The 27,529-nt window shown below is 44.0% G+C and overlaps 1 protein-coding gene across 4 annotated transcripts in view; it reads right to left on the reverse strand.

Annotated features, from left to right (window-relative positions):
• Nucleotides 1–27,529, reverse strand: part of CCDC85A (coiled-coil domain containing 85A) — a 187,782-nt gene that overhangs the window by 153,334 nt on the left and 6,919 nt on the right. For 3 of the 4 annotated variants that reach the window (XM_040623460.1, XM_040623462.1, XM_040623461.1), the window contains exon 2: nt 26,213–27,170. In XM_040623460.1, coding sequence (XP_040479394.1) covers nt 26,213–27,170 — 958 coding nt within the window. Of the gene's footprint in view, nt 1–22,952; nt 23,048–26,212; nt 27,171–27,529 lie in introns of all 4 variants that reach the window. The other variant, XM_040623459.1, reaches the window with a different exon arrangement.

The raw sequence follows: 27,529 nt of genomic DNA on the forward strand, positions 1-27,529 counted from the left end.
TTCTCCTCATGCTTCTGGTGCTCCCCACACCTCCTGAGAAGTGACTTGAATGATTCAAGAAGTCAAATACGATTTCTAAAAATGTTCACATTAAAAACTTCTGGACACAAGACAACTTGCCAAGCTTCTTCAACAAGTCAGTGTGACAGGAAAGAAGGTGGGGACCGTGCTAGACAAAAGGAACTTAAGGGCCATGGCAGCTAGATGCCAAGAGAAGTCAGAGACACAATTCTGACTGGACAAAGCAGCTCCCCAGGATATTTGAGACAATTGTTGATTTTGAATGTGAACTAGGTCATATGTAAGAGGCAAATTTATTAACCTCAAAAGCTGGTGATTATTAACTGGGAAAAAAAATTACAAAATGGCACATAAAGTAGGATCTTTCTTTGGCTAAAAAACAGGTACACAGAAATGCACGTGAAAAAAATGTACGGTGTTAACAGTAATCCCTAGTGGCAGGAAGCTGGGTTTTCATTTTCTTATTTTGCATAATTTTCTACAATGTCTACCTACTGCTATTGTAATAAAAAGGCTCTTAATTAAAAAAAAAAGTAGGGAACGACTTAGTGCTTCTTTAACAAATATAGCTTTGGCTTTAAATATTTCAGATTACTATATTAAGACTAGAGTTCCCATTTTCAAGTTGTTTTTTAAACTCTTCTTTCTCACAAATAGAAAATAGTCAGTGCTATCTCCATAGTCGCAATGTACGATTTATTGGCTGAAATTACTTAAAAGCATTTTGACTGAGGAAAATTTTACGTTGCTGAAGTTTATTCTTATTTTTTGTTGCTTTTGTTTTGGTTTCTGAGCAAGATTTTTCACACAAGATGTTGTATCAGACAAGATGCCATATGTCCCCAAACCTCAGCAGGAACAACTCGGAGTCTGTAAAACAAATTTAATGATGCTTTTCCATAAATTGACTTCCCTATGATCCTTAAAATATGCACATATTTTAAGAAACCAATAATGAGGCAAACCTAATTAAGAAAGAGATAATTATGACTAACAAAAAACATTGGCAAATCACGTTCAGAGATGTATATGAGGATGTTTGCCATGATTTTCATGTACAATATAACAACTGTACATTGTAGGCTTTAATCCTTGGATAATTAAGATACACAGCATTAAGCTTTTAGAAAGAACATCATTATTTTGAGCATTTTGCTTTTACTCCACATAGAAAAATCTTTTTTCCTTCCATTCTTGATGTTTAGGACTTTGGGAAGAAAACACCTTACAAATCTTTATATGGCATCGTCACATGTGGATAAAAGAGAATTATCCACTTATTTCAGCTTCTAACACCAACATTCACGTATTTTGACAGCATCAAAAAAAAAAAAAAAGTCATGACCTCCCACTGAAAATAACTAAGCAAAGGAATTCATCTCCTTCGAAAACAACCTAAAAATTTAACACAGAAGAAATTTCCTTGGAACAAGAACACAGTGGCAGCTCCAAAAGGCAAAACCCTAAGCACGCCCAAGTCATGGAGGGTAATCACAGGTAATCCTAAGTTAGTGGCAATGGGTTCCCCTAAAATCTCAAGTCAGAGGAGGCCTCCAGCAGAGGCCCATCCAAGCATTAGGGCAACCAGATGGAGGGGTGGTTAGAGGGAGTGCATCCGGAGGCAAGTAAGTTGCGGAAGATGCCACAGAACGTCACAGGACATACAGCTCACACAAACCCTCTACACCTGCCCCGGTGTCACATGCGACCTACACTCAGAGGAGGGAGCCGGCCAGCAGGAAAGTGGGAGCTGACAGTCTCTGACTTCAGTGTCTTTGCTCTGAATCCCATCACCTGTTCGAGGCTAGAATCTAAAGGACAGACCCACACGGCAAAGACGGCAACCTGTTTGGTGAGACGGCTTTTGAAACAAAAATCAAAATGGAAACTTCAGATTAGCCCAGTTCACACTCCTCTTGTCCCATGAGCAAAAATGAAGAACATAAAGAAAAAAAAAAACAAAAACAAAAACAAAAACCCTACAATGAAACAGGATTTTCTCAGGGAAATAGTTCCCTATGTCTGCTGAGAAATTTTAGATAAAAGAGCTCAGAAACAGAGAGACAAGTTCACACACACTTGTCTAAAATGACAATCAAAAATAAGGTGGACAGGATTAAGTCACCATAAAAGGGAATTGGGAGCAGGGAGGCAACGTATATGTAATTGCTGCTTTGGAAGAAAAGAATGCAGAAAAATACTCCAAAGTAGGTCCCACTGGAGGTCAAGAAGGAACAAATCAACACGAGATCACATCTATCACACGGACAAAAACTTCTAAGTCCTACCAGCACTGGTTGTCGGCAAGCACGTGGAGTGCTGGGAGTTTCACCCACTGCTAGTGACAGTGAGGCTGCAAACGTCCACTCTGGCATTACCCACTGCAGCGGGGACAGATGCAATCCACAACTCAGCAATGTCACCTCTCAGCACACACCCAGCAATGGTACACATGCTTAAACGCATCAGAACACGTGCATAAGTTCGTGATGGCTTTTTTATAATTGCCAAAAACTGGGGCACCTGGGTGGCTTAGTATGTTAAGCATCTGACTCTTGATTTCAGCTCAGGTCATGATCTCAGGGGTGTGACATTGAGCCCCCCGTCAGGCTCCACATTTAGTGCAAAGTCTGCTTGAGATTCTCTCTCCCTGTTCATGTGCCCCCTCCCATTACCCCCGTTTCTTTCTCAAATAAATAAAATCTTCTTTAAAAATGCCAAAGCCAGTAACACCCTTAAGCCCATCAGTAGAATGGGTACATATTTTGTGGAGCATTCATGCAGTGGACTACTATACAGCAGGGGTCAGCAAACTTCTGCAAAGTGCTAGATGGTAAATGTCTTCCACCTGGAGAGACTCTGATCTCTTACCACTACTCAGCCGTGCCGCGGGAGCACAGACACAGCAGCAGACGCTGTGGAAACAAGTCGATGTGGCTGGTTCCATTTCAACTTTATTTATGGCAATGGCATCTGAATGTCATAATTTTCATGTCACAAATTTTTTCTTTAAATCTTTTCAATCACTTTAAAATGTGAAAACCATTCTCAGCTTGCAAATCATATAAAAATAAGCACTGGGCTAGACACAGCCTACAGGCCAGAGTTTACTAACTCCTGTTATACAACAATAAAAAGGTATAAATTCCACCTACTTGTACAAGACGAGGGAGTCTTAAAAGATTCAGTTAAAAAAAAAAAAGTGACCAAGTACAAAATACGTACTAAAAAAGGAAAATCATAGGATATCAATATAAAAAAAGCATTTAAACAAAATCCAACATTCTTGATAAGAACTCTTAGCAGATTTGATAAGAACTTCCTTAACAACCTCTTAGCAAAGGGGAAAGCTTTCTCAACTGGATAAAAAGACATCTGCAAGAAGCCTCCAGCTGACATCGTACCGGGTCCTCTGCCCCAAAGATCCAGGACAAGGCAAGAATGTCCTCTCTCTGCAACTCTAGGCAACATCACACTGGAAGTCCTAGACAGAGCAATAAGGAACTAAAAAGTATAGAAATTGGAAAGGAACAACACTATCTTTGCCCACAGAGGACATGACTGTCTATGTAGAACATACCAAAGTGGAAGGAAAAATCCCTCCTAGAACGAATAAGCCAGTATAACAAAAATTAAGGCTAATACATAAAAATCCATGGCTTTCCTATGTACCAAAAAAGGACAAGTGTAATTTGCAATTTAAAAATAATACCATTTACAATAAAGATATTCCGTGCTCATAGATTTAGAAGACTTAATTTTGTTAAGACATCAATTCTTCCCAACCTGATCTGTGGGTTCAACGGCATCCCAAAGTCCCAGCAAACTCTCCTATGGACATCAACGAATAGCTTCTAAAGGTTATGTGAAAAGGAAGACCCAGAAGAGCCAACACGACACTGAACAAATTTTAGGGACTCATAAAACCCAGCTTCTATAATTACAGAGCCACAGTAATCAAGACAGTACAGAATTAGCAGAAGGACAGACACATATGTAACAGAATAGAGAACTTGGGGATACATCAATCTAGTCACTTGATCTTTGACAAGAAGCAATGGTAATTAAATACTGCTTTCAACAAATGGTGCTGTCTGTATGCAAAAAAAGACAAAAAAGGACACTAACCTTAAACCTTTCACAAAAATTCAAAATGGATCCTATATCTAAAAGTAACAGTAAAACACCCCTAGAAGATAACCTAGGAGAAAATCTAGGTAACCTTGGATTTGACCATGAATTTTTAGATGTACCACCAAAAGCAGGATCCATGAAAGAAAACACGTTAAGTTAGATTTCATTAAAGCTGACACACACTGCTCTGCAGAGGACGCTGTTTAAGAAAATGAAAGACAAGCCACAGACTGGGCGAAAATATTTGCAAAACACCTACTGGTAAAGGAATTGTATCCAAAATATACAAAGAACCTTGAAAAACTCAAAAATAAGACAAAAAATTCAGTTTTTAAAATGCGTAAAAGATCCCAACAGACCTCTCGCCAGAAGATGTACAAGTGGCCAACACACAGAAAATGTTCACCGCCATTTGTAAGGCAAAGCATACACAGCATGGGCTCAGCTAAGCTAAACGCACCACCAGCACTCATGTCCTGACCTCGTACAGACCTTGAAGAAAAGCTAGGGACTGGTGCCCCTCGGTCAGGACAAGGGCACCACCACGGAAAGCTGGGGGTGGGAAGGAGATAGCAGGGAGCCTCTGGGGAGGCAGATAGGATCTGGTCTTCACCCAGGGGGCAGTACTTGGGAATTTCCTTTCTAAACAATTCTTGGAACTAGTTTCATTCCATTCCCCTGTTTACATGGTACCCTGAGAAGGCTAAATATTTTAAAGATGTAATAAAAGATAGTTTCCTGAAATTAAAAAGTAGCCACATCAAGAGGGCCCACTCTTGGGAAAAAATCCCAGGAAAAAATTCTGAAGCATCGATTTCAAGACAATACACAGGGGAAATTCACTGGACAATTTTCTAGGCAGAAAAGCAAGTCACATTCATGGGGTGGAAAAAAGTCAGGTTACCCTTATTTTGTCCAAAGCAACCCTTTAAAAAGGCAGGGTTGAGGGTGGGGGAGTATAGACGTACTTCGGTTTATAAAATAATTTCTATCTATCTACCTTTCATTTATATTATGCCTGGAGAGAGCTGTAGAAGGTTCACAAATGGGAATGGTGTTTATTTCTGGATAATACAATCTTGGCTTTTTTTTTTTTTAACTTTCTGGACTGCTCAGAAAATTTTTTATTATGATAATGTGCCATTTTTATAAAAACAATGAAGTCATCTGTCTTGGGGGATGGAGGTAGGCGTATCACTTTTCACTTTGATATGGTTTGAAGTCTGGACCTGAGGCTCACACTGTCTGAATTTGAATTCAGGTCTACTTTTGACTTACAAATAAATTCAACTGTTGACCATGATTTACACGGACTCCTCCTTTCCCATTTTTTTTCTTTAATTGTGCCATCTTCAGGTCATCTTAGATACTAGCTATCATCCAGGGAATAAGTAGAGGAATTTGGCCAACAAATTGAAAGAAAATTCACCCACTGGGTAATTAGCACCCAGAGAAAGTCTTTCATCTTTGCTACCATTGATCCTCACCTACAGTTTCCAAGTCCTGTGGCAATCAATGAAAAATCCTAGTAATTCATCTTAGACGTTTATACTGCACTTATCAATGGCAGACATCAATCTAAATGTTTTATATACGTGGACTCAATATTCACAACGTCCCTAGAAGGTAGAAGTTTTTACTCTCCTCTTTCTATAGATAAGAAAACCGAGGAGGAAAGGTAACTTGTCAGAGGCCAGACCAAGAGCTAGTAGAGAAGCCAAGACTCAAAATCCTGTCCGGCCAGAGCCTACGCTCCTTATATGTGGTATGTACACTGGAGTCAACTTTGTCATAGGGGACTGGCCTTCACTGTGTAGTCTTGTCTCAAGAAAGCGCTCGAGATCACCACGTACTGTCAGTCAAGCCTACTTCCCGAAGCCTTTCCAGCCTCACTGGGCATATCTGCTGCTACATCTTGGCCTCCCACCCACCAGCCATCCACTCAGCTGACTGTGCGCCCTCCTCGCCAAAATTCCAGTTCAATACGAAGGGGTGCCCTACCCGAACTGGGTCATACATGATCAGGTCACGGTTATGAGAACACACTATTTTTGGTTTTTCTATTTTCAGTTATCAGACTTCGCTCCTTCTGTGTCTGAGTTGAGGCAAGAAAAAAAATAAATTACTTCAACTTTTTTATACGTGATATAATACGTGATATAACTTTTTTTTATACGTGATTTAAATACTCTTTAATATCCAGTCATTAAAAGTGCATTAGTCTCTTTTCAAGAGGCTCCTAAAGAGCATAATAATAAAAATTTTAAGAGGCAGCTCAATTCCTGTTTTGGCCTCGATCCTAGAGTCTGGGTGTTCAGACAAAAGTCATCTATCTCCCCTCTTCCTCCAACCTCCTAGAAAAAGGCAGTTCCTAGAAGAACTTTTGTTTGAAACACAGGTAATTTTAGCTTCAGCTGTCGGCAACACAAAGAACCTGCCACCAGTCACAGCCAAATCTAAACTCTTCGGAAAGCAAGAACGTGGGTCCCGGTTGCCGCTGTCCCGCCTTGCTACCCAAGCCTCCTGAGCTTAGATCCACAAGGAGGGAACGAAGTACAGGTCAATGTAAAATATTAACCGAATACCCTGAGAGCAGGCAACAGGGGCCCAGACTAAGCAGTGAGCTTGAAACCGAAATTCTGGACACACTCAAAGCACATTCAAATGCTTATTTCTTCTTTTATAAATAATAGGAACGAAGGTGATTCATTTGACAGCTGTCAGCGGAAAAAAGTGAGGAGCCCTGCCCAAGAGTGTAGTCAGTCAAGAGGTCTTCCCCTCCCGTTCCCTTGATTCTGTGATGTTACAGCCGCTTCACATTCAGTTAGCAACAGGGAACTTGCAGTTTGAGGCTCACAGTTTCCTAAGCGGCTGAGATTAAGAGGACACAATAAGGAGCTGAGATGTGAGCGGGACGGCCATCCAACCGCCACACACACACAGAGTTAGGTGCACTGTTATTTCTCCTCCGGTGGAAGGAAGGGACCTGGCATTTATCAACGGCTACTCTTACCTGCTACCTGCCTGTAATAAGCAAAGGGAGGCTCTGAGAAATGAAGCAAGCTGTCCCCTAGAGTATGTAGCTTAGGAAGAAACTAGAACCAGAATCTGCAGAGTGTGCCTGGTTCCGAATTCAGGTCCCACCTACTCTACGGGATGCTCTCGAGAGAATTACTGGTGGAAATTCGGGCTGCTGAGGGAACTAGGAAGTGTGCAGGTGCACACAAGGGAAGGTTATTCTTGACGTCTACCAGGAGGCCTGGATTTACTACTTTCCCCTTTTGTAATATACACGAACATATCAGCAAGATACATATATAGAAGATCTTCCTTGTTCTCCTTCCAAATGCATGTTATATGTTCCCCTTTGGTGTGAAAGGCGCAGAGAAGGATTCCCTCCCCCCATCAAATACAAAACCAGAATAGTGTCCTCTACCTCATTATAGACTGTTAATCAGCAAGAATGATCCTGGCATGGAATCACTGGTGGTGTTCAGTCAGCCCGCCATTCGATCAACACTTACCCAAAGTCCTACCCATGCCTGGTGTGAATACATAAAGACAAAAGATGGATTCTGTCTTCAAGAAATCTGAATTAGAATTGAAAAAACAGGTGAAAAATAATTATTACAATGGGTAAAGGCCCTGGGATACTATAGAAACCCAACGATGGAGCATTTGGCACAGAATGGAAAAGACAGAACACCAGCCAAGGCTTCCAGTATAGGATTTAGCCAGGAGTATCCAGAAAGTGCCTGGACACAAGTGGCCAGTTACGACTGGAGCAACTTAGGGTGGGAATGTTCTGGAGCAGGGAGGAGCAATCTAGAGATGAGGTGGAAGAGCAAAGCTGGGTCCAGACCAAGTAGGACCTCCTGTGCCATTTACAACAGAACCTCTCATCTAGAGGCATAGTGATGCCGCTGTCAGTTAGCAGGGAACTAACATGATCTGATGGAGGTTCTGGGAAGATCACTCTTAACACAGAGCAGATGGAACACAGAGATAATACAGATTAGTGGAACATCTAGGCAGGTGGCCCAATTATGTGGGTCTGAGCTAAGAGTGACAGTGGACAGGAACAGATAGAAAACTATTTAGGAGAATACATTGCCAAATTTATCGACAGTCCACGATGATGAGCAAGGAAGGGACTGAGGTAATACCCAGTACCCCAACCAGGACAACTGTGATACCTTCACTAGAAGGACAGAGCTGGGTGGAAATGGAAGGATTATAATTTTAGATACTTTTCCTTCAGTCTCTTTAAAGTATGGTTGCTTTAATGCTAACACCCCTTGTAGTGTAGCACTCCTAATTAAAATTTCATTATTTACAATGACAGGACGACATCCACAGGATATTTAAGTCATTTAAAAAAAATAAACAAATGGCTTGGCCCACAGTCTCCAGAAAAAGGAACTGCAAGAGGAAATGCACGTATCCAAGGTGAAGAAATAAAGCAGTGACTACATGAGTAGGAGAACCCATTTCTGCAAATGTGAACCCAGAGCATGGCCAACATGAGCATGAACCATACTTCAGGGGGTTATCTCCCCCAGCGAACACTCATACACCACTTCCCGAAAGATGTTCGCAGCATGAGTCCACACTGCCTTCCACTCATTCCCCTGAAGGGAACACTTCTCATTAAAAATGTTCACAGAAGATGAACTCTAAATTCTAGTTTTAGAGTTCATCTAGATTTAGAAGTCCCAAAGAGGAACAGTAATCTCCAACTCAGATGCCCTCAGGGACAGTCAGATAATAGAAATCTAAAGCAGTCTGGACACAATGTAATAGGGAGTGAAGACGACAGCAGATGGAACCAGTCTGGCCCCTTGGTTGGTTTGAAAACATAGTCGCAAATTCTTTGTATAATTAGCGTATCAAGAGGTGGTGAATCTGGCCCTTCCTTCTCTTTCTATCTTGGTGGACTTGTGGCTGCTCAAACCAAGAGAATACAAGAAAGTGACACAATACGATCTCTGAGGCTAGGTCCTGAGAGGCCAGGTGGCTTTTGCCTTGTCCAGCTTCATCTTGGATCTCGAGTCGCCATGTTGGAAGGCTGACTACCCTGAGGCTGCCATGTTACAGAACATGCCTAGAAAGAACACATGGAAAGCCTGGATGCTGCATACAGATTTGGGGGATTCCCAAGGAGCCCTGAGCTCTCCTGGCCCAGGCACCCATGTAAATGACTCCTCCTCCAGAGGATTCTGGCTCCCCAAGTTTAAGTCTCCCCAGCTGAGGCCCTAGCCACTGTGGACTAGAAACAAACCATTCCCACCATGCCTTGTCCACATTCCCAATTCACAAAGTCCATGAACATAATGAAAGGGTTGCTGTTTTACAACATTCAGAGTCAAGATGGTTTGTTACACAGCAGGAGGAAACTAGAGCACCTCAAGAGAAAGCTGGCCCCCGCTCTATTCCCGCTGACCTGAGGGAGCGCAGGGCCCGTGTCGGGACACCCTTCCATTTGTTAAAAGAAGTCAGAAACTTCGATTTGTAGGTGTCTTTTTCAATCGTTAGAACACCGTGTGGGCCAAACGAACATGGTTATGACTGGGTTTGTCCTCGGCCCACCAGCTCGCAAGCCCTCACGTAGCACACAGGTTCTCTGGTGGCCAAGAGACGCGCCCGTGCAGACAGCTGCTTTCAAAGAGCACAGAGAGCCAAGGGCTCGGGTCACCTTGCCGCCACCACTCTGCTCCAGACCAGCTTTGGTTGCTGATTTTTCTTAGACAACATAAGGCAAGAGTCAGCTCTAGGAAAGGCTGAGCAACTCCCCAAAATATTCGTAAAAACACTCCAGGATTTTCTTTAGTTTTAAATCTCCAACAGATGAGAAGGTCCTATGCTAACACCTCAAGCCCTGGTGAGGACAAACAAAAGCCAAGGACAAGTTTGGAAGTCCTAAATATGAGCTCAAGGGGCACACCTGGGAGCCAAGGCCCACAAAGCTGACCAGGGATTCAGTGGTGGAATCAAAGGTGAGCACAAAGCCTGGGACACAAGAGCAGCTCAATAAAAAATAAATGTATAAATGAACAGACGGATAAACGACCATGTCAACAGATGACTTGTCTAACCTTCCCTCACACTGCATTCAGGCATCTCCAAAAACACAAAACCACAACCTAATCTAGGTTCACATAAGGTCTGAAACTAATTTAAGTTGCTAAGTCCCTAAAACAGAAATGACCAATTCTCCCAAGTTTCTACACCTGTTGGGGACCAACCAGTACAGGCAGCTCCTTACAGCTCACTATAGATTAAAACATTTGCCCAAGATAAAAGGCCATTCTCATCTAAACTCCTTAGTAGGGAGTCTTGTATCCAAGCCAGCACTGAGTTCAGAAAGAAAGAAAGAACAGACTCCTATTTGCATCTTTGTCATTTTTACAAAGTACCACCCAGGCCTAAATTAATCTTGTAAGTGACTAGGGTTTTGTTTGTCTGTTTTAATTTTCTTTATAAGAAGCAGAGAAAAGAAGTCACATGAGACTCGGCAAGAATATTTACTTTCAAATAGGTTGCATTCAACAAATTAGCATTCTATTTACTTTCTGTGAAATCACGGTACCACAGCCATCTGCACAAGTGAGCGAGGGTATAATTACCCTATCAGGACTGAATATTAAAGATGACTTGGATATGAACTCAGATTGCAAAGTCAAATCCGCCACTGTTCCACGATCTGGTCGGGAGGCCTTCAGAGAAGGATGGCTCGAAAGGGCCAGACTTTTGACGCCATGGCCAAAAGATCTTTTCCCTTCCTTTCTGCCTGCATTAGACCCCACACCAATACGCACAAGGAAGTCCTTAAAACAGGTGAAGAATGCCTGCTATCTCCTGTCTGGATTATAAATTGGGAATTTTTGAGATTTGATATGGAGTACCAAAGGAACTCTGGTTTCTTCAGTATTTAGGAGTGGATGCGAGACCACGAAGTGCCAAGAGTTGACAAGTAGATGGGAGGAAACACCCTGGAGACTAAGAGCCAAGGCTGCCAGCTTTCTTCTCCACATCCCTTTTATCGCACATTCTGGGTGAGCCTGGAGGAGAACAATGGGAAAGCTTGCTTGTCATCTCAAAGCCTATAAATCACTGGGAAAGTTTCTGACTCAAGCTGAGCTCAAGAACATTGCCTGACCTCACAGCAAGCGCTTCACCATGCGCCCCATCAATTCTAAGGTTCTACTCATCAAATCAGGCTTTTCTTGATTTACATTACTGGAGGATTCCAGGAGCTGTGAGTGCAGGGAAGTAAAGCATCCTAGGGTAAGCCACTGCTCCGAAACACTCCGCGACAGCCAAGCTGTATCCTCGGAGAGTTCGAGTAGCTGTTGGTAGAAGATGAGGCATATGCTTGTGTGCACATGTGTGTGTAAAATGGAGAGGAGACTCCCAGAAACAAACTTCATTTTATGGATAAAATTACCAATTTTATGTTTTCTGAGCTAATAAAACTTAGTATCCTGAATACTATTAAAAACTGGCTCTTGGGGCACGTGAGCAACTCCATTGATTAAGCATCCCACTCTTGATTTTGGTTCAGGTCATGATCTCAGGGTGCTGGGATCGAGCCCTGCAGTGGGCTCCCTGCTCAGTGGGGAGTGGGCTTAAGGATTCTCTCTCTGCACCTCCCCACAATGCTTGCACGCACGCACATGCACACATTCTCTAATAAACAAATAAATAAATCTTCAAAAAAAGCTAGCTCTTAAATAAATCTTCCTATAAGAACTCAGAAGACAGGCAATTAAAGGAACCTCAAACTCAACCTTTTCGAAAAGGAACCTCACTGAGGTCACAATAAAGCTCACATTTACCTAATTAAGCTATTAAAATAGAAATTCTGCCCAGAGAGTTCCATAACAAAGAAAAGTGAAGGTGCAACAGGAAACAACTAGGCATTTGGTAGCTTCAAGGATTAACATTGTTACACTTACGCAGCAAATTTTGTTACTTTCCAAAAAAAAAAAAAATTAAAAATTATCAGCATCTCAGCAGTTACAGGTAGAGGTTAGCAAAAGCTTGGTTTCCTTTACAGAACTTCTATTTTGTTTCCTCTCCAGCTCCAGAAGGCAGGTGGACACCAAGGAGAAGAACCTAAAGGTCCAAGTTTTCGAAGATGTGCCACTTTGAATGTCTACCTCTGAAAAATAAAATCCCCATGCCTACAAGTTAAATTACATTCCCATGCCTATTCGGACATATGTGACCAAGTACACACATTCAGTGACAAGAAGAATCCAGAAATGGTGTGATTGGGGACATCTATACACTGGCCCAGAAATCTGGGTGGTAGGTCCAAAATGTTTGCTTTTGGTGTCTCTGGGTTGGACCAAAGGTTTTCGAATTTTGTAAAGTCAAATCTGTTCAAGTAAAAGCTTAAGCAGAAGTGTGAACCAAGCAGGCGACTGAGGGCTGCCCCAGCGGAAGGGTACCAGTCGTCGGGGTGAAAGGGGTGGCGGAGCCTACCTATTCCCCCTCATTCGCTTCAACCTGTTCCCAAAGAAGCTCCACAGAGCCTGTAGGGCTCTGAAAATGATCTGAGACTTAGCCTACAACACCACGGGCTAAAAATGAGGTCACTACACTGAAGAGGAAAAACACCAAAATGAATGAAATATAAAAGCTAGATTAGGTTAATTTTCCTATCTAGACTAATCAAAGGGTCAACGGGCTTCAAGACTATTTTTCTCTCTTTATTGTTCTAACAGAATTAGTTTATTGATTTTTACTTAGCACTATCTTTCTGCCTTCCAGGCAACAAGGCCGTATTTCCCCCCAAATCTCATAACATCTTCATTACTGACTCAGAAGATAGTAGTCAGAAGATGGATTTTCTTAACCGATAACACTCACTGTAAAACTCCTCCACTGAAAAGTAGTAGTAATTCAGCATAACCTTTGCTAGAAAAAAAAAAAAAAAAATGGAAGAGGTTTATATGATGGTGTAAACCTGGGTGTATAGAGCCCTGATCGTTGTACAACCGCTTAGCCCAGGAACACTTAAGGAATAAAAAAACCATTAGAATTAAACTGAGTTATAAAATCCCAACAAGAGTTTGGTTTTGTTTTTTAATGCTAAGAAACCAGCTTTCCGGGTCCACTTCGTTTAATTACGACATCTAGAGAATGAAGAACATGTGACGTTTCTCCCCATTTGGACGGGAACCCTGCTAGTGGAAGCACCCACGCTAACACTCTGTCTACGCCCTATGTACTCTCTAAAACGATCTGCCACATTCTAACAACGACACCAGCACAAATCCGCGCACGTCCTCATCGTTTCTCCAACACTGTCCACTCAATTTCATCTCGCACAGACACCCTCACTCCTCGTGCCCGCTTGCCCAGATCCAAGCACTCCCTGGGACTCAAGCTCACAACACCCCTCTCTAGGCAGCCAACGCCGCCATGGCAGCCCACCAGCCGTCCCCCAGGCCCACAAAGGCCCACAGCACCTGGGGAGTTCCTTCTATTTGGTTCTTAATCACACACCCTCGCTGTCCCTTCCGTCCTCCCATGGGTGTGTGAACTCCCAGCATGAAAGGGCTGTGGCTTGTTTTTCTGCTCTACCTCACCCGGGGTGTATCACCATGCTGCACCCACACGAAACACACAATATTTGTTGAACAAACGTGCATGTATTATTCCCAATCACCCCCCATCTCCACACGGAACCGGGCAGAAATATACAAAGTGAGCGAGCCATGAACGGAATTTGGTTTTCTACTACCAGCCACACTCATGAGTCTTTTATCAACTCATGCTTTTCCTGTCATTTATGTTTGTTTTACTATGTTGTTGATCGACAGGACACACTCTGATTAGCCTTTAATTTGTTGTAATAAATCTCTATTATCCTTGGCATTGTTTAGAACTTGTAGCTGCCTGGTGAGTCGAGGTAACGATTTACAATGAAATTGCTGTAGATTTTGCCCTTCCCCTCACTTAATATTAACCTCCCGATTTCATTCAACAGCCTTACTCCAAACTAGTTCAAACACCAGCTATAAATAGGATTAAAAAGAAGGGAGAAAAGGTCTTCACTCTGTCCAAAGGTTTCAGAAAAAGACCCCTGAAATCTGGTTAGACGGGACGTAACCTCACGTGAAGAGCCTGGTGCCACGGACTTGTTGGTTTCCTCTCTTTCTAGTTGATAGCCTTACTCTCCCATCTGGGGCAGAGACAGCAAAGAAACTTGAGAAAAATCCAGTCTACAGTAGAGTAGAAAATGAAATTCCTCGTTCTGACTTTCCAGAACACTATCCTATTAAGCAACATGAGAAAACACGTACGCATCCAAACAGAATGCACATGATTCATACATGGCCAGTGCATTTGCAGGCTGCCCTCTGAGACCTGCCCGAGCAGAAGAGACCAGACTTGAGAACTGTACAAAGCCCAAGTCACTCCCACTATGGCCTCTTTAGCTCCTTGTTCACTGACAAGGCATTCAGACTCATCCGTGTGACCACCTCAAAGGGCATGGGGTCCATTCCGACAGCGCTAGAAGAATTTCCACAACGCTGACAAGGGCCTTACAAGGCACAATGAATGGTGCCGACAGCACATTAGCTCAATGGTCCTCATGTCGTGCCACGCACAGCGAAGTCCCCTCCTAAGCACAGCGGCCCTCTTGAACACCATCCTTACTGCTCTCGCTTAGGAGCCAGCCCAGCAAGACGGGTGCGGCAGCAGAGAGAGGAACCCCCAATCTAAGCTGGCCAGCCCCACAGGCTGATGGGTCATCTTTCTTCCTGTCCTGGAGAGAAAGGAGGCAAGAATCCGGTAGGAATACCTGGATTGCGATTTCTGGCTTCCACCAGGTCACACAGACCGTGCCTAAGTGAAACTCCGTTAACTCTGAGAATTCTGTTCAACAGAATCTGGGTAAAACCAGATTTCCTACAATGGCAGGGATAAAAATCCCTAAGTGTACCGGACACCAGAAATTTATCTGCCATTGCATTGTTAAATCCGAACTCTGGACTACACGTTATTCCAAAAAAAGGTTCAGCAAAGATGCAGCGACACAATGTTCCCAGCTGTTTCTTTAGGGAGAAAGACTGACCTTTGGTAAATATATTTATTTCCTGTTTTAAACGTCCAAATGATATTCTATGAAATGGTGTTAGAGGAGGATTATTTTACAGTCCACACCTAACAGAAGTAAAAAGTTGGCAATTCAAAGTTTATTTTTAGGTCTTCTATATCTGGAAATTTTAAATTCTGCAACTATGGACTTACAGTTTCTCTATGGGAGCCCCTTACTTGAGGGAGCAATTATTTTGCCCACAGAAGTTGGTGGTGTGCTGAACAGCAAGAGAGTAGCCAAGTCAACTCAGTATATCCCAGTCACCAGCGAGGCAACTGTGCCACGATGCCTTTAATTTTTAAAGTTATTCATATTGGATTTGTGGGGACTCTAACAATCCAGGGGACCCCACGTGAACACCTGTGAGGTCATTTTCTCTAGCACTGTACTTATGGAACTGACTCTTTTCCAATTTTTTTTTCAAATTCTTTGGAGGATGGTTGACACACACGGAGAACATTAGTTTCAGGCGTACAGCACAGTGATTCAACTTCCCCGTGCATTATGCTCCGCTCCCCACAAGCGCGGCTGCCGTCCACCAACGCCACGGACTATTCCCTCTGCGGTGCCTTTTATTCCCGGGACGTACTCATTCCCTAACTGGAAGCCTGTATCCCTCCCTCCTCTTCACCCCTTGGGCCCGTCCTCCCCTCCCCACCTTCCCTCCAGCAACCATCAGTTTGGTCTCTGCATTTATAGGTCTGGATTCTGGTTTTTGTTGGTTCGTTTGTTTTTAGATCCCCCAATTTCATTCTCTATTTGTCTCAGTCTGACTTCCTTCATTGCCATAGGTCTTCCACAGCGGCTGCCCCAATTTACATTCCCAACAACAGTGCACGAGGCTTCCCTTTCTCCCACATCCTTGCCATGCTTGCTAGTTCTTGTCTTTTTGATGCTAGCCATTCTGACAGATGTGGGGGGCAGGGCGCTCTCTCGTCGTGGTTTGATTTGCAGCTGCCTGATGAGGGACGTAGAGCAGCTTCTCATGTGTCTTGACACCTTTTAAGAAGTTGGTGCATCACGCTATTTTTTAACTCCATGAAAGATTTTATTTTAAAGGGTTTTTAAACGTATTTTAAAAGACCTATCATTTCTACTCATGGTTAAAACAGAATTTGGCTAAAAGGTTTATAAAGTTGTTTCACTGCTTTAAAGTTTTAAATAAAGTTTAAATGCCGTAAGCCAATTTAGGGATGGTTATCTACGTATCACTTTAATAGATGGGTGAAATTCAATAAATACCTACAAATAGAAAAGTAACAAAATAAGCCTTGATAAGTATAATAGTACAGTCTAGCTCTCTTTAAAATGAATGCCTATTGTAGACATGGCTATGTAGGCTCTGGTGAGAATAAGGTTTCCATCAAACAGATTTACGTGCTCGGCCAATCAACCCCAAAGTGGGCAATTTTGAGACTACCAGGTCAAGCGAAAGAGATTAAGGGTGAAAACCACGTGGCACATAGTGTTAGGACTGAAGTATTGGTCTTCAGTTTCAGTGTTAAAGGGACACTATAAAAATAAACGGTTTTCAAGCCTGTTCTTCCAGATTTTGAAAAACTTGATGGTGCTCAACGGTTTCTCGTGACCATGACTATGCTGCGGGAGCTCTTCATGGCAAACCACCTGGATAATATTGATTTCTAGATCCCTTATTGATTATAATGCTAAATGCACGCTCTTCTAAAGTACCTTCACATGTCAAATATGCAGCTAAATTCAGCCAGTTCCCCCCGAGGCTCCATGACCAGGACCATTCTGGTTGGTCCCCGGAACAAGGCCTGCCCATCGACATAAGACAGGTGCCCGTTAAGGGCGTGTGCTGCCAAACAGACCCTTTGAAATTCTTCATGGCCTTGACCCTCACACCGCCTTTGTCCGCTAGTTCGCGCTCTTACTCTACCATTGACTCTTAGCTCACTTTCCCGGGAGCTGCATCTAATCCATCATCTGCAGATAAGACTAGCAACTCGCCTTGCAGGGTCTTACTGTTCCGTTTGGGTGAACTGGCACTTGCCGTCTAGGGAAAGGGAAGAGATGCTGAATTAATGAGCACGGTTAATTTGAATTCTCAAGAGCGGTTCAANAGACCAGGCTGCTTCGAACAGGAATCTGCAGCTCAGATATTCTGACCTTTTAAGTGCCATCAAAAGTGCAATCTACGTGTACTCTACTTCTGCCTATAGTAGCATAAATCAGAATAAACTGGCCTAATTAGTTTTGTTTGCAGCAAGCTGAGTCATTAAAAAACACAACTCCTTGAGAGCAGTTGGTTTTGCCATCTGGCCCATCCCCTTGCTCCTGGGCTCTCTCCCTTCTGTAGCGTGCAGTCCAGAAGCTGACACTAGTCCAGACACGCAGCACTTTGGCTGTGAATGCAAGGGGATGTGTGAGGACAGGACTAAGGTCAGTCCATCTTCCCAAGAATATTTATCTGGAAGGAATATGGCCTCGAAGGGGGGGGAAGAGTCCACGTGGGAGGAAAAAGGGCAGTAAGGTTTTAGCCTGAGGCTAGGACCCAACTACTCTTTCTACTGAGACCGCCTGCAGGAGCCGTGCAGAGCTGTGAGCCATGTACCCCATCGGGCCTAACCAGAGGCTCCGGAGCAACAGATAAGCGCTCACCTGCCAGACCACCAAGTCTCCTGAGCCAGAGTCTGTGGACGTTCATCTTGTCTCGTTCTTAACATTGCAGGGCTCTGGTTTTCAGGAATTTCCAACAGCACTAGAGGAAGAATGGTTCTCTATTCCGTTCAGGATCTTCACTATTAACATTACCCCTACTTCGAGTGGACTCAAAGTCTGTGGGATTAAAGGTCTTCCTTAGAAGATGCATTCTGTGCCCTGTGAGTCCGCTTGATTTCAGTCTTCTGCTCACTGGCAACTGGCCTTGGAGAATTCATTGAACTTCTTTGGAAGTCAATTTTCTCCTTCAAAACATTGAAAAGTTGAACTAGATAAAATACAGAGTACTTTACAGATTTAAATTCTAGGATTCTCTGGCTTCCTGAACTAAATACAACCACAGTGTCCGAATTTCATTCTCTTGGTCAGCATTAAGCGATCCATTCTCAATCGAATAAAACATACACAAGCATGTATATGTGTGCATATATTTGCATGTAAATATTCATCACTAATTAGGTTTTTCTACTGGGAGGAACACACACCACACCCCCCACATGCAAGTCCCTCTCATATCTCTGAACCAACTAGCAATTACGGGCAGTCAGGGAGCAGCAGGCTGTGCACTCTCCAGACCAGCCTTCTCTCCTAAAAGCCAGAAGGGCCCTTAATAATCGGAAGGAAGGAGGCGCCAGGGTGGCTCAGTCGGTTAAGCGCCTGCCTTTGACTCAGATCGTGATCCCAGGGTCCTGGGATGGGAGCCTGCTTCTCTCTCCGCCCCTCCCCCCGCTTATGCGCCCTCTCTCGCGTGCTCTCTCAAATAAATTAAAGATCTTTAATGCAATAATGAACACACTGGACTAGAAAAGCCATCTCACTGAGGAAGCAGAGACCTTTGAGTTTGCGGCCAAAAGTAAAAACATTCTATCCCTCAACTCTATCAGCAGGCAAAAGTAGTGCTACAAGTATCTTGTCTGCAAGATTTTAGAATGTAAAGATTCACCACTTTCTTTTATGTACCTGAAGATGAAAGTGAAGGGGTATAAAAAAAAAAAGTCATTCAATAGAGTGAAATTCAATTTAATATTCTAGTAAATCCACATACAAGAACACTACAATGTGGGTATGTGCACGGAGTACAAGTAACTGAGATCGCCAAACCCAACCCTCCTCCCTAACATACCCGGTCTTAAAGGGAAAGCCTACCGAAGGCCTACATACGGGTCTCAAGAAAAAACCTGAAGTATTAGTGAAGTTTTCACTTAACTGGTAATTAAACACATGCCTCGTTTCAACCATGTCCAAGACCACATCCCAAGCCCTTCTGCACCTTTCCATTAGGATTCAGGTACAGAAGCTCTCGACTATACACCTCCTTGTCAGGAGAGAACTGTAAGTGACCACCCAGCCATGTGCGAGCGACCCAGTCATGGTCTTTTAAGAAGCACAAACCAGCACTGCCTTCAGAAGGGCTATAATGGCCACCTGCTACTTCTCTGCCACTTTCTCGAACACCTCTTCTGCCTCTCCAAGATGCTCTCAGAAAGAGCAGCCACTCTTTATTGGCAACTCATGAACAGCACTCTAAAGAGGAGGCCATTTATGTCAGGGGCAGCAGCAACCCAAACCTCATTCTTCTGCAGACTAGAGACTTCTCCATTACAGCTGAGACTCCGTGCCTGTATTCTCAAGTGTCCCACGCTCCACTCCTGACACTGGATCTCACATTTCCTAGAACTCTTGAAAATCTGCTCTTTTCACAACATGAAATATTCTTAATTTCTTATTCAGTAGGCAAAATATTCTTTATTTCCTAGAATCAAATTCAAAATAACTTTTCAAATGTACACATTTTTTCCCATAAACATTATGTACCAAAATAGGATTAAGGGAAACTTGGTTGTGCCCAAGGACCCAAATGGCAAACATTTCTGAGTTCTTACATTACAGAAATAGCAGAGTTATCTTAAGTACAGTCAAGACCTAGAAAATAAGCCAAGAGAAGCCTTGAAAAGCCAAAGTACTTACTGACGCAGAACACACATGCACTAAAGCTCATGCGTTTTACTGCCAGAAGGACACTTTAAGGTCATTCACTCTGATTAAAAAAAACAATTCTAATCAATGTGGTTATCCACTTTCCCAAGGTATGACCAGCCAGTAGAAAGAACAGAATTTAGAAACAGCAATGAGAAAGAAAGTTAAAGTCAGGCTTGCTGAGGGCAGCAAGGAATACTGCTGGGGGCATGCTGGTGCTTGAAGTGACTGAAAGCCTATTATTTGAAAGTAAATACGGAGCAAGAAAATAATAGCATGTGGGGCCATCTGCTGTAAGGACTCCCAGTTCTATCTAACATAGGAGTCTGAGGCCTGTAAGCTTCAGAAGAGGCTAACATTTACGACGTTTGAGAGCCTAAGGTCATAAATTTGTCTGGAAAACTTACTCCATTAAGCATACACTGGCCCAACGGGGTTATACGAGTAAAACTTTATTATTTTTAAAACTTTGGCAAAGTTTATCTTCACGTTCTTTTTTCTGATCAGTGGAGCTTGACTAAATCCCTCACGGATGCCTCCAGATTAATCTATCATCACTGAGTAAATGTATATAGCCTTATAGCCCATCACTGTGTTTGTATTCCTTCTGAAAACGTAGCCAATCCAATGGCATACTCACCGTAACTTTGCACTTTCTCCTGCTTGGTTTTAAATTATTTTCATTAAGAAGATAAATGCGTCACTAATTCAATTTTTTCTGTTACACCTTCTGGCAATGAACCAAAAATACAACCATTTAATGGACTTCCATTGGGTCTAAAGAACATAACCACCATCAGCTGGAAGGGATTCTGGACTTCACAGCAGCAACTGGCTTCCACGAGTGGGTTGATGCTGGATGCCAGATGCAGCTGAAACTGATTTGACTAAACAGAATCAAACTGAATGTTTGGCATTGTTCAGGTACAAATTTATTTATTAACAAATATATACACACATATATAGATTATAGATACAGATATAATCTCCTTTGGAAAAAGGAAAATGGTGCCCTAGATTTAAAGAATTTTTATAGCTTTATTGTCAGTGGTGTTGAAAACCTTAAATTCTATTGGAAAATACCTTTCTAAGCCATCTAGGTTTTCCAGTGATATCTCACCTCTTAGATATTTAGCAATTTCTTAAACGATATTTCCAATATTAAGCTCTCTCTCATTAAGTCAAGACGAATTATCATGAAAAATGCACTATGGTTTGCACACACAAGTATAATAGGATAATTGATTCTATTTTTCAGAACTCTTCAGCTGCTGTCCTATCGAAGTGTGTCTAAGGCTACCAGACTATCATACTGAAGCTGAAAGATCAAAAACATCGTCTATGTCTTTAACCACCTACATGTCAGTTCACACAAGAGAAAACAACACTCGGAGGTCCTCAATTTAAATTGGTTCTGGTATTCTGTAACTTAAAATTTTTCTCCCAAGAGACATTTAATTTCTATTGTCCAAATTCATTCATAAAAGGTTGTTCTGACATTTTCTAAGCAAAAGAAAAGACTTAGGAGAGCAATTACTCATGCTATAGCACACCACTGCTTCACGTACAGACAACCTTGCTGCGGAGAATTCCTGCTGGGCTCTTCCACACACAGGTTATCTTACCCCTCGTAGACAAGGTCATTTTGTGTTATCAGCGTTTTTCGTTCACTCATTAATAACCTCAACAGAGAATAAGAAGAAATCTGAAGACTCCGAGTAAAACTCAGGAGGTGGGCGATGGGAAGTGTAGTAACCCCGGTGAGAAATATTCGTTAGCATTACAGACGTTACAGGATCTACGTGCGCCATCAGCAGCCGCTATAAAGGGGTTGGAAATCCACGTACTTTCCTTTCAGTGTGCATGTGAAGGCCTTAAATAGTCCTGACCTACCCATAGGCCAGAGTCTCCCCCAACTTACCCTAAAAATCCCATCCACCAAAAACTCCAATTTTCAACCCATACCCCAGACGTGTTATCTGAGAATCTCGGGCGGGGGGGTGAGGGACGAAGCTTCACAGTACCTGCTGGGGACAGTCCTTCTCCGGCTCGGAATTCAACCAAAGGAAAGAGGTTAGCGTTCTTCCTCCCAAGCAGCCCGGACTCCTCACCACTTCCCGCGCGTCAAGCCGTCTTATACACCGCGCACGCGCCTAGGACAATGGTTTTCACCTGGTCTGATCATGAGAATCACCTGCAGAGCTCTTTTGCGACGTACCCACGGCCAGACCAATTCAATACGCATCCGCGTGCGGGGCGCAGGCGCTCGTGATTATTCAGAGCTACCACGGTGATTGTAATCTGCAGCCAGGTTGAAAAACACTGCTCTAAAGCAGTGGTTTTGAATCCAGGGAAATGTTACCCATTCCCTACTCCCTGGGACCATTTGGCACTGTCTGGAGACATCTTCAATTGTCATAACTGGGGGTTGCTCGTGGGTAGAGCCCAGTATGCTGCTAAACCTCTTAAAATGCATAAGGCCACTCATTACAACAAAGAATTATCTGGTCCCAATGTGAATGGTGCCACTGTTGAGAAACCCTGCTCTAGAGAAAGAACGGGGGTGGGGGGAGACACAACTGTTCGGTCTCTGGAGATCCCCTCACAGAAGAAGGAAGGAAGCACTAAGAAGCTTTCAGGAGGAAGCCGAACACTCACAGCCCTGCCACTCCATCCAGCAAGGCCGGAGGTAGTTCCACATGGACCCTGTCTGACACGAATGAAGAGGTCCCTCCTGGGTGCTCTCACTGGCTAGGGTGATGCTGAAGGACAATGTGAAGCTGCTGTTCCCTGGGACACGCTCTAAGTCCGTAAAGTAAACAAGACCCACCAGCGTGGCTAAGGAATTTTTTTGGAAGGACGATAAACAACAGAGTAATGTCTCCGCTCATCATTCCTTCTCAGTTGCTGATAACCAGCAATATGTGCCCCTAGAATGAAAATAAAACTACTTTTGTGACTTTTTCAACTGGATTCATAACGCCCAGTGGGTGAACTACTCGTGTGGGCTCCTGCTTACCAGAATCACCTTTGCCCGGAAGGTCAACAACTCACAGCTACCGCTGGAAGAAGCCGAGTCCTCCACGACGCCCACAACCTGGGCTAAAAAGCCACCTGTTGAAAAGCACAGATCTGCCAGTTGGTATCTGGAAGCAAAACCCCTTGGTTTCGTGATGGGAGAAAGTTGGACCCAACCTTGGATTTCCATGGGATCAGGTAAGCAAATCCCCCATTCTCAAGGCGGCTGTCTATTTGGGTCCACGTCTACAGAAAAGTGGCTATTCAACTGCTTAATTTACAAATCTGGTATACAGCAAGCGACTTGAATGCACAGACAAATGCCTTACTGTCTAGATGTAACTAGACATTAATTGCATCTACCTCCTCTCTGCACATGGAATTCTCTGCAAACTGAAACACAGGTGGATCATAACTTGTAAAAAAGCAAACGCACTCATGAGCACGTTATTCAACTTGGAGGGTTGGGTGGTTTGTTTTTTTTCTGTTTTGTCTTGGCTTTTGTTGTTTTTCAATCAGCTACTAATTTAAATATGGCTATATAGTCTTAGCTATTTTTAAGAAAAGAAAAATACTCAAAATTCACCTTTGTATCCAGTTGGGAATTAAGCTGTTTTAACCAAAAGAAACTCTTGGATGCCCCCAGGTCATCAGCTGCTTCCTCCACTGGGCTTGTAACAAGATTTAAAGATGTCCAAGGCACAGTCAACTCAAACAGTAATTGTTTTCACTGATGTTCCCTCAGTGTGTATACGTGTGTCTTTTTGGAGGGAGCGTTACAAGTAGGACCATAGTCTGCCAATATGTGTTTCTTTTCAGTTTCATTCTGGCACAATGCAGACACACTTCCACCTGCTTTCACCTACTTTTTCTTCACTCGAAAACCTGCGAGTGCTCATGCAAAACACTCATTATCTCACACGAACTCCAAACGAAGGACTCTGTACATGACTCAGCAAATCTGCAGTTTGGGATTTATCTCTCTACTGGTTCCTACTTGTTTCTAGGCCAATGATTCAACCGAAGTGTGGGGGGATTAAAAATATGAAAAGTCATGTCTTACCATCCATATCAAAAATTAATTTGCAATGGCAGGATACATACAGGCCCACGTTTATAGGCTGATGATCCATAAACACCTCATGGTACCACTTCATTTTCCAATTAAGTATGGAAATAAAAAGGCAATGCATACGCGCTACAAATATACTTTGGTGAGGGTATCAACTGCCAGGAGATTTGTCACTTAATGAGAAAACCCGACGTAAACATAAGAATTAAATACAGTGTCAGTCTAAATAATGCATCTATGCTACACCAAACTTTTAATTAAATAAAATGGTTAAATTTTAAAAATCACTTGCCGAATCAAGAAGTCTATCTGAATCCAGGCAATAATAAGCCCTGATGTGATGTTATCCTCATCTAGAAATAGACCTTACTTTATGCAAGGTATTGCTTAAAAATCGCACTTGAAATCTCTTCTTGTCCATTAAGTCATGCCTTGATTCAACTAGAGGAGCTCTTTATTTAAAAGAGCACTTTGGGAAAGAAAAAAATTGTTTTGTATGTGAACTACCTGGCCCCTAAGTAATTGGGGGGGGGGGTTCCAGATACAAAGTTTCCCTAAAACAGTACACATACTTACTTCTCATGCTCATTAAAAAGTAATCGAGAAATGGAAAAGTCATTAACTTGAACTTTCCCGTTAACCCATTACTCCCCGAAGACAAGCTTCATGGCTAGTGACTCACCTCATCACGGTAAGACAACTAAAGTATCTTTTTAAATGACTTTCATCTCTTGTGGGAAGTGCACAGCCAAGGCTGCCCACCGCCATCAGGGCAGCTTCTGGGCCAGTCCTGGAAACAGTGAGTGAGGGTGCAATTAATGTAGTAAAAGCCCCAGCCAGCCAGGAGGCCTCAGCACATGGTGACTTGGCTTCTCCCACCTTCACTTCCCAACCCAACCCAGAAAGCAGCAGCATCCTGTCTTCCCTACCCTTTCCAATTCCATCTGCGCATAAAAGAGTATTGGCTGCATTAGAGCCAAGCTTCAGGAGTCAATTTTCAGCACTAGGAGAAAAGGATTAGGATGAAATGGGATCCAACAGGTAAATCCCCAGGTACAATATTGAAAATTTACCCCTTCATGTCACTCACTGCTCACACTGGCCGCCTCCACCACTGCTCAGAGCTGACTGCACATAGACTCCATAGCAGTTTTCAAACAAAGAGGAAAACCTCAGGTATTTTGGATGAAAAAACCCCACAGTTTATAAAACCAAACGTTTTCTTTCTAACTCAACCATAAGCAACATGAAAGGGTTGGGAGGGGGTTTTGTTTGTTTGTTTTAAGAAGTGATTTTTTTTTCCTCTCTGAAGTTCAAAGTGGTTTTAGAACCAAGATGCAGGAAATCAAACCCCTTCCAAAAGGTTTAGGGTCCGGTTTAGAGCCGTCTCAGCAAATGCAGTGGCTATCACACTTCGGAAACCAAAGGAGCGTCCAAATACATCTGTACATTTTCAAAAGGAACATTCAAACAATGGGGACGGCTGTCTCACAGTGTAAAAAAAGCATGCTATTCAAAGTATGTTTAAGGGAGTCTGGGAGAGGGTGGTGGGTTTTGAGAGAGTATGGAAGGAAATCATTTGATGTGCTTCTCCTACAAAGGGAAGTCCCCCAACCCCCAACACATGGACAAAATCCTCAAAGTGAAGTAAGGCATATCGACAGGCATTCAGGGAACATGGCATCATCGGGCTTGTTGACGGACACCAGATTTCTTTTCCACTGTTACTGTTTTTTCATAATAAACATTCATTTCTTTATGCACATAAGCTGTTAACCTGGATTCAAAAACCTTTTGGTCAGCCGTTGGATGAGAACCCCAGTAGGACACTGCACACAACTAGGAAAACACTCAAGTTCAAGACGGGAAAACCTGAGCTTGGTTCTCTTTTTACCTTCAATCCCCACTCACCTCACCCTGACCACTCAGAGTCCCATGGAATTACTGTTCCTGTCCTTCCCCTAACTCCTCATCACCTCTTCACCAGGCTTACTTGACTGAGAACTGTACAAACTTAAATCCAGGGGAAGAAACACATGGAGCCTTGGAAGCACACGTTTGCTCCTCTCCCCAACCCACCCCCTATCCAGCGCCTGCACTCGCTAATGTGGCTGGAAAGCCCTTCGAGGTTCATAACTCTCTAGTGAGGTGCCCCAGCCAAAGTGGTTCCCCCGCACGTACTGACCCACCGTTCATGCCACTGTAGACACTCCGGTGATGGGGTGACGCGTCCTCCTGCGCCTGCCTTCGGAGGGTACCCTCCCTGCTGCCTCCGCCGCTGCCTCCGCCTCCTCCGCCCACATGTTTGTGATCGGGGCTCCCCCCAAAATGTTGTTTGAGGTGCTCAGGACTGGTGCCCCTGGCTCTGGGTAGATGCTCCAGGCTCCCACCAAGGGCGTGTTTCTGCAGATGCTCGGGGCTCCCTCCACTTTGCCTGGCGTGTTCAGGGCTGCCCCCAGGCCTGTGCTTCTGAAAGTGCTCGGGGCTCCCGCTCAGCACGTGTTTGGGCAGCGTTTCGGGGCTGCTCCCGGGGTGCGGGTGCCTCTGCTGCTCAGGGCTGCCCTTGCACAAGGGTTTGTGGTGCTCGGGGCTGGGTCCTTTGAGTGCTTTTGGGTGATCTGGGGTCCCGGAGGCTCTGGGTTTCTGGAGATGCTCGGGGCTGGTGCTCCGGTGCTTGGCGTGCTCCGGGCTGCCCTCGGCCCGGGGCTTCTGCAGGTGCTCCGGGCTGCCACCGCTCGCATGGTGCTTGTGGTGGTCCGGGCTGTCGGTGCTGCCCGTGCTGGAGGTGCTGCTGCCGTCGCCCACGTCCCGCACGTAGGGCGCCGTGGAGGCGGTGAGCTGGCACAGGCTGGCCTGGCTGTCGATGGAGCAGCGGCTGCCCGCGCAGCCTGCGCCCTTCTCCTCGTCCAGCAGCACGCAGAGCTCCTTGAGCTCCATGTTCTCCTTCACCACCTCCTCCTGCTTCACCTCCAGCTCCTTCAGCTTCTGCAGGTATAAGGCCACCTCCTTGTGCATCACACCAGCCGTGTAGCGGCCCAGTCTCTGCCACTCCCGGGACACCCGCTTGCCTTTCTGCCGGTCGTCATCCAGGAAGCAGCAGAGGTCCCTCAGCTCCTGGTTGTCCTCCTGGAGTTTCTGGTTGATATCCTGAAAAGAGAGAGAGAACCATTCAAGGGAGGTACACAGTTGAGGCGTCATCAGGCTCAGACCTTCTGGGAGGGAGGCGGGAATCGGTGAATTCTCTGTGATGTGAGGGGAGGAGGTGGCAGCTGAGAGGAAGCTGCTGATCGTCATGAAAATAACAGTAATGGGTATTGGTTCTGCTCCCTGCCCACTGCTTTACTTGGATTATCTCATCAGATTGGGCGATAATGATATCATGGCTCTTTTACAGAGGGGGACCCGGACCGCAGAAAGCTGCACTCGCCCAAGACCATCCGGCCAGTATCTAGGGGGCAGCCGGTTAATTGACAAGGAACCACTAAAAAACCAAGGATCCCCTGCCC

Source organism: Ursus maritimus, unplaced genomic scaffold, assembly GCF_017311325.1.
Source record: "Ursus maritimus isolate PB19 unplaced genomic scaffold, ASM1731132v1 scaffold_6, whole genome shotgun sequence".
Classification (NCBI taxonomy): Eukaryota; Metazoa; Chordata; class Mammalia; order Carnivora; family Ursidae; genus Ursus; species Ursus maritimus.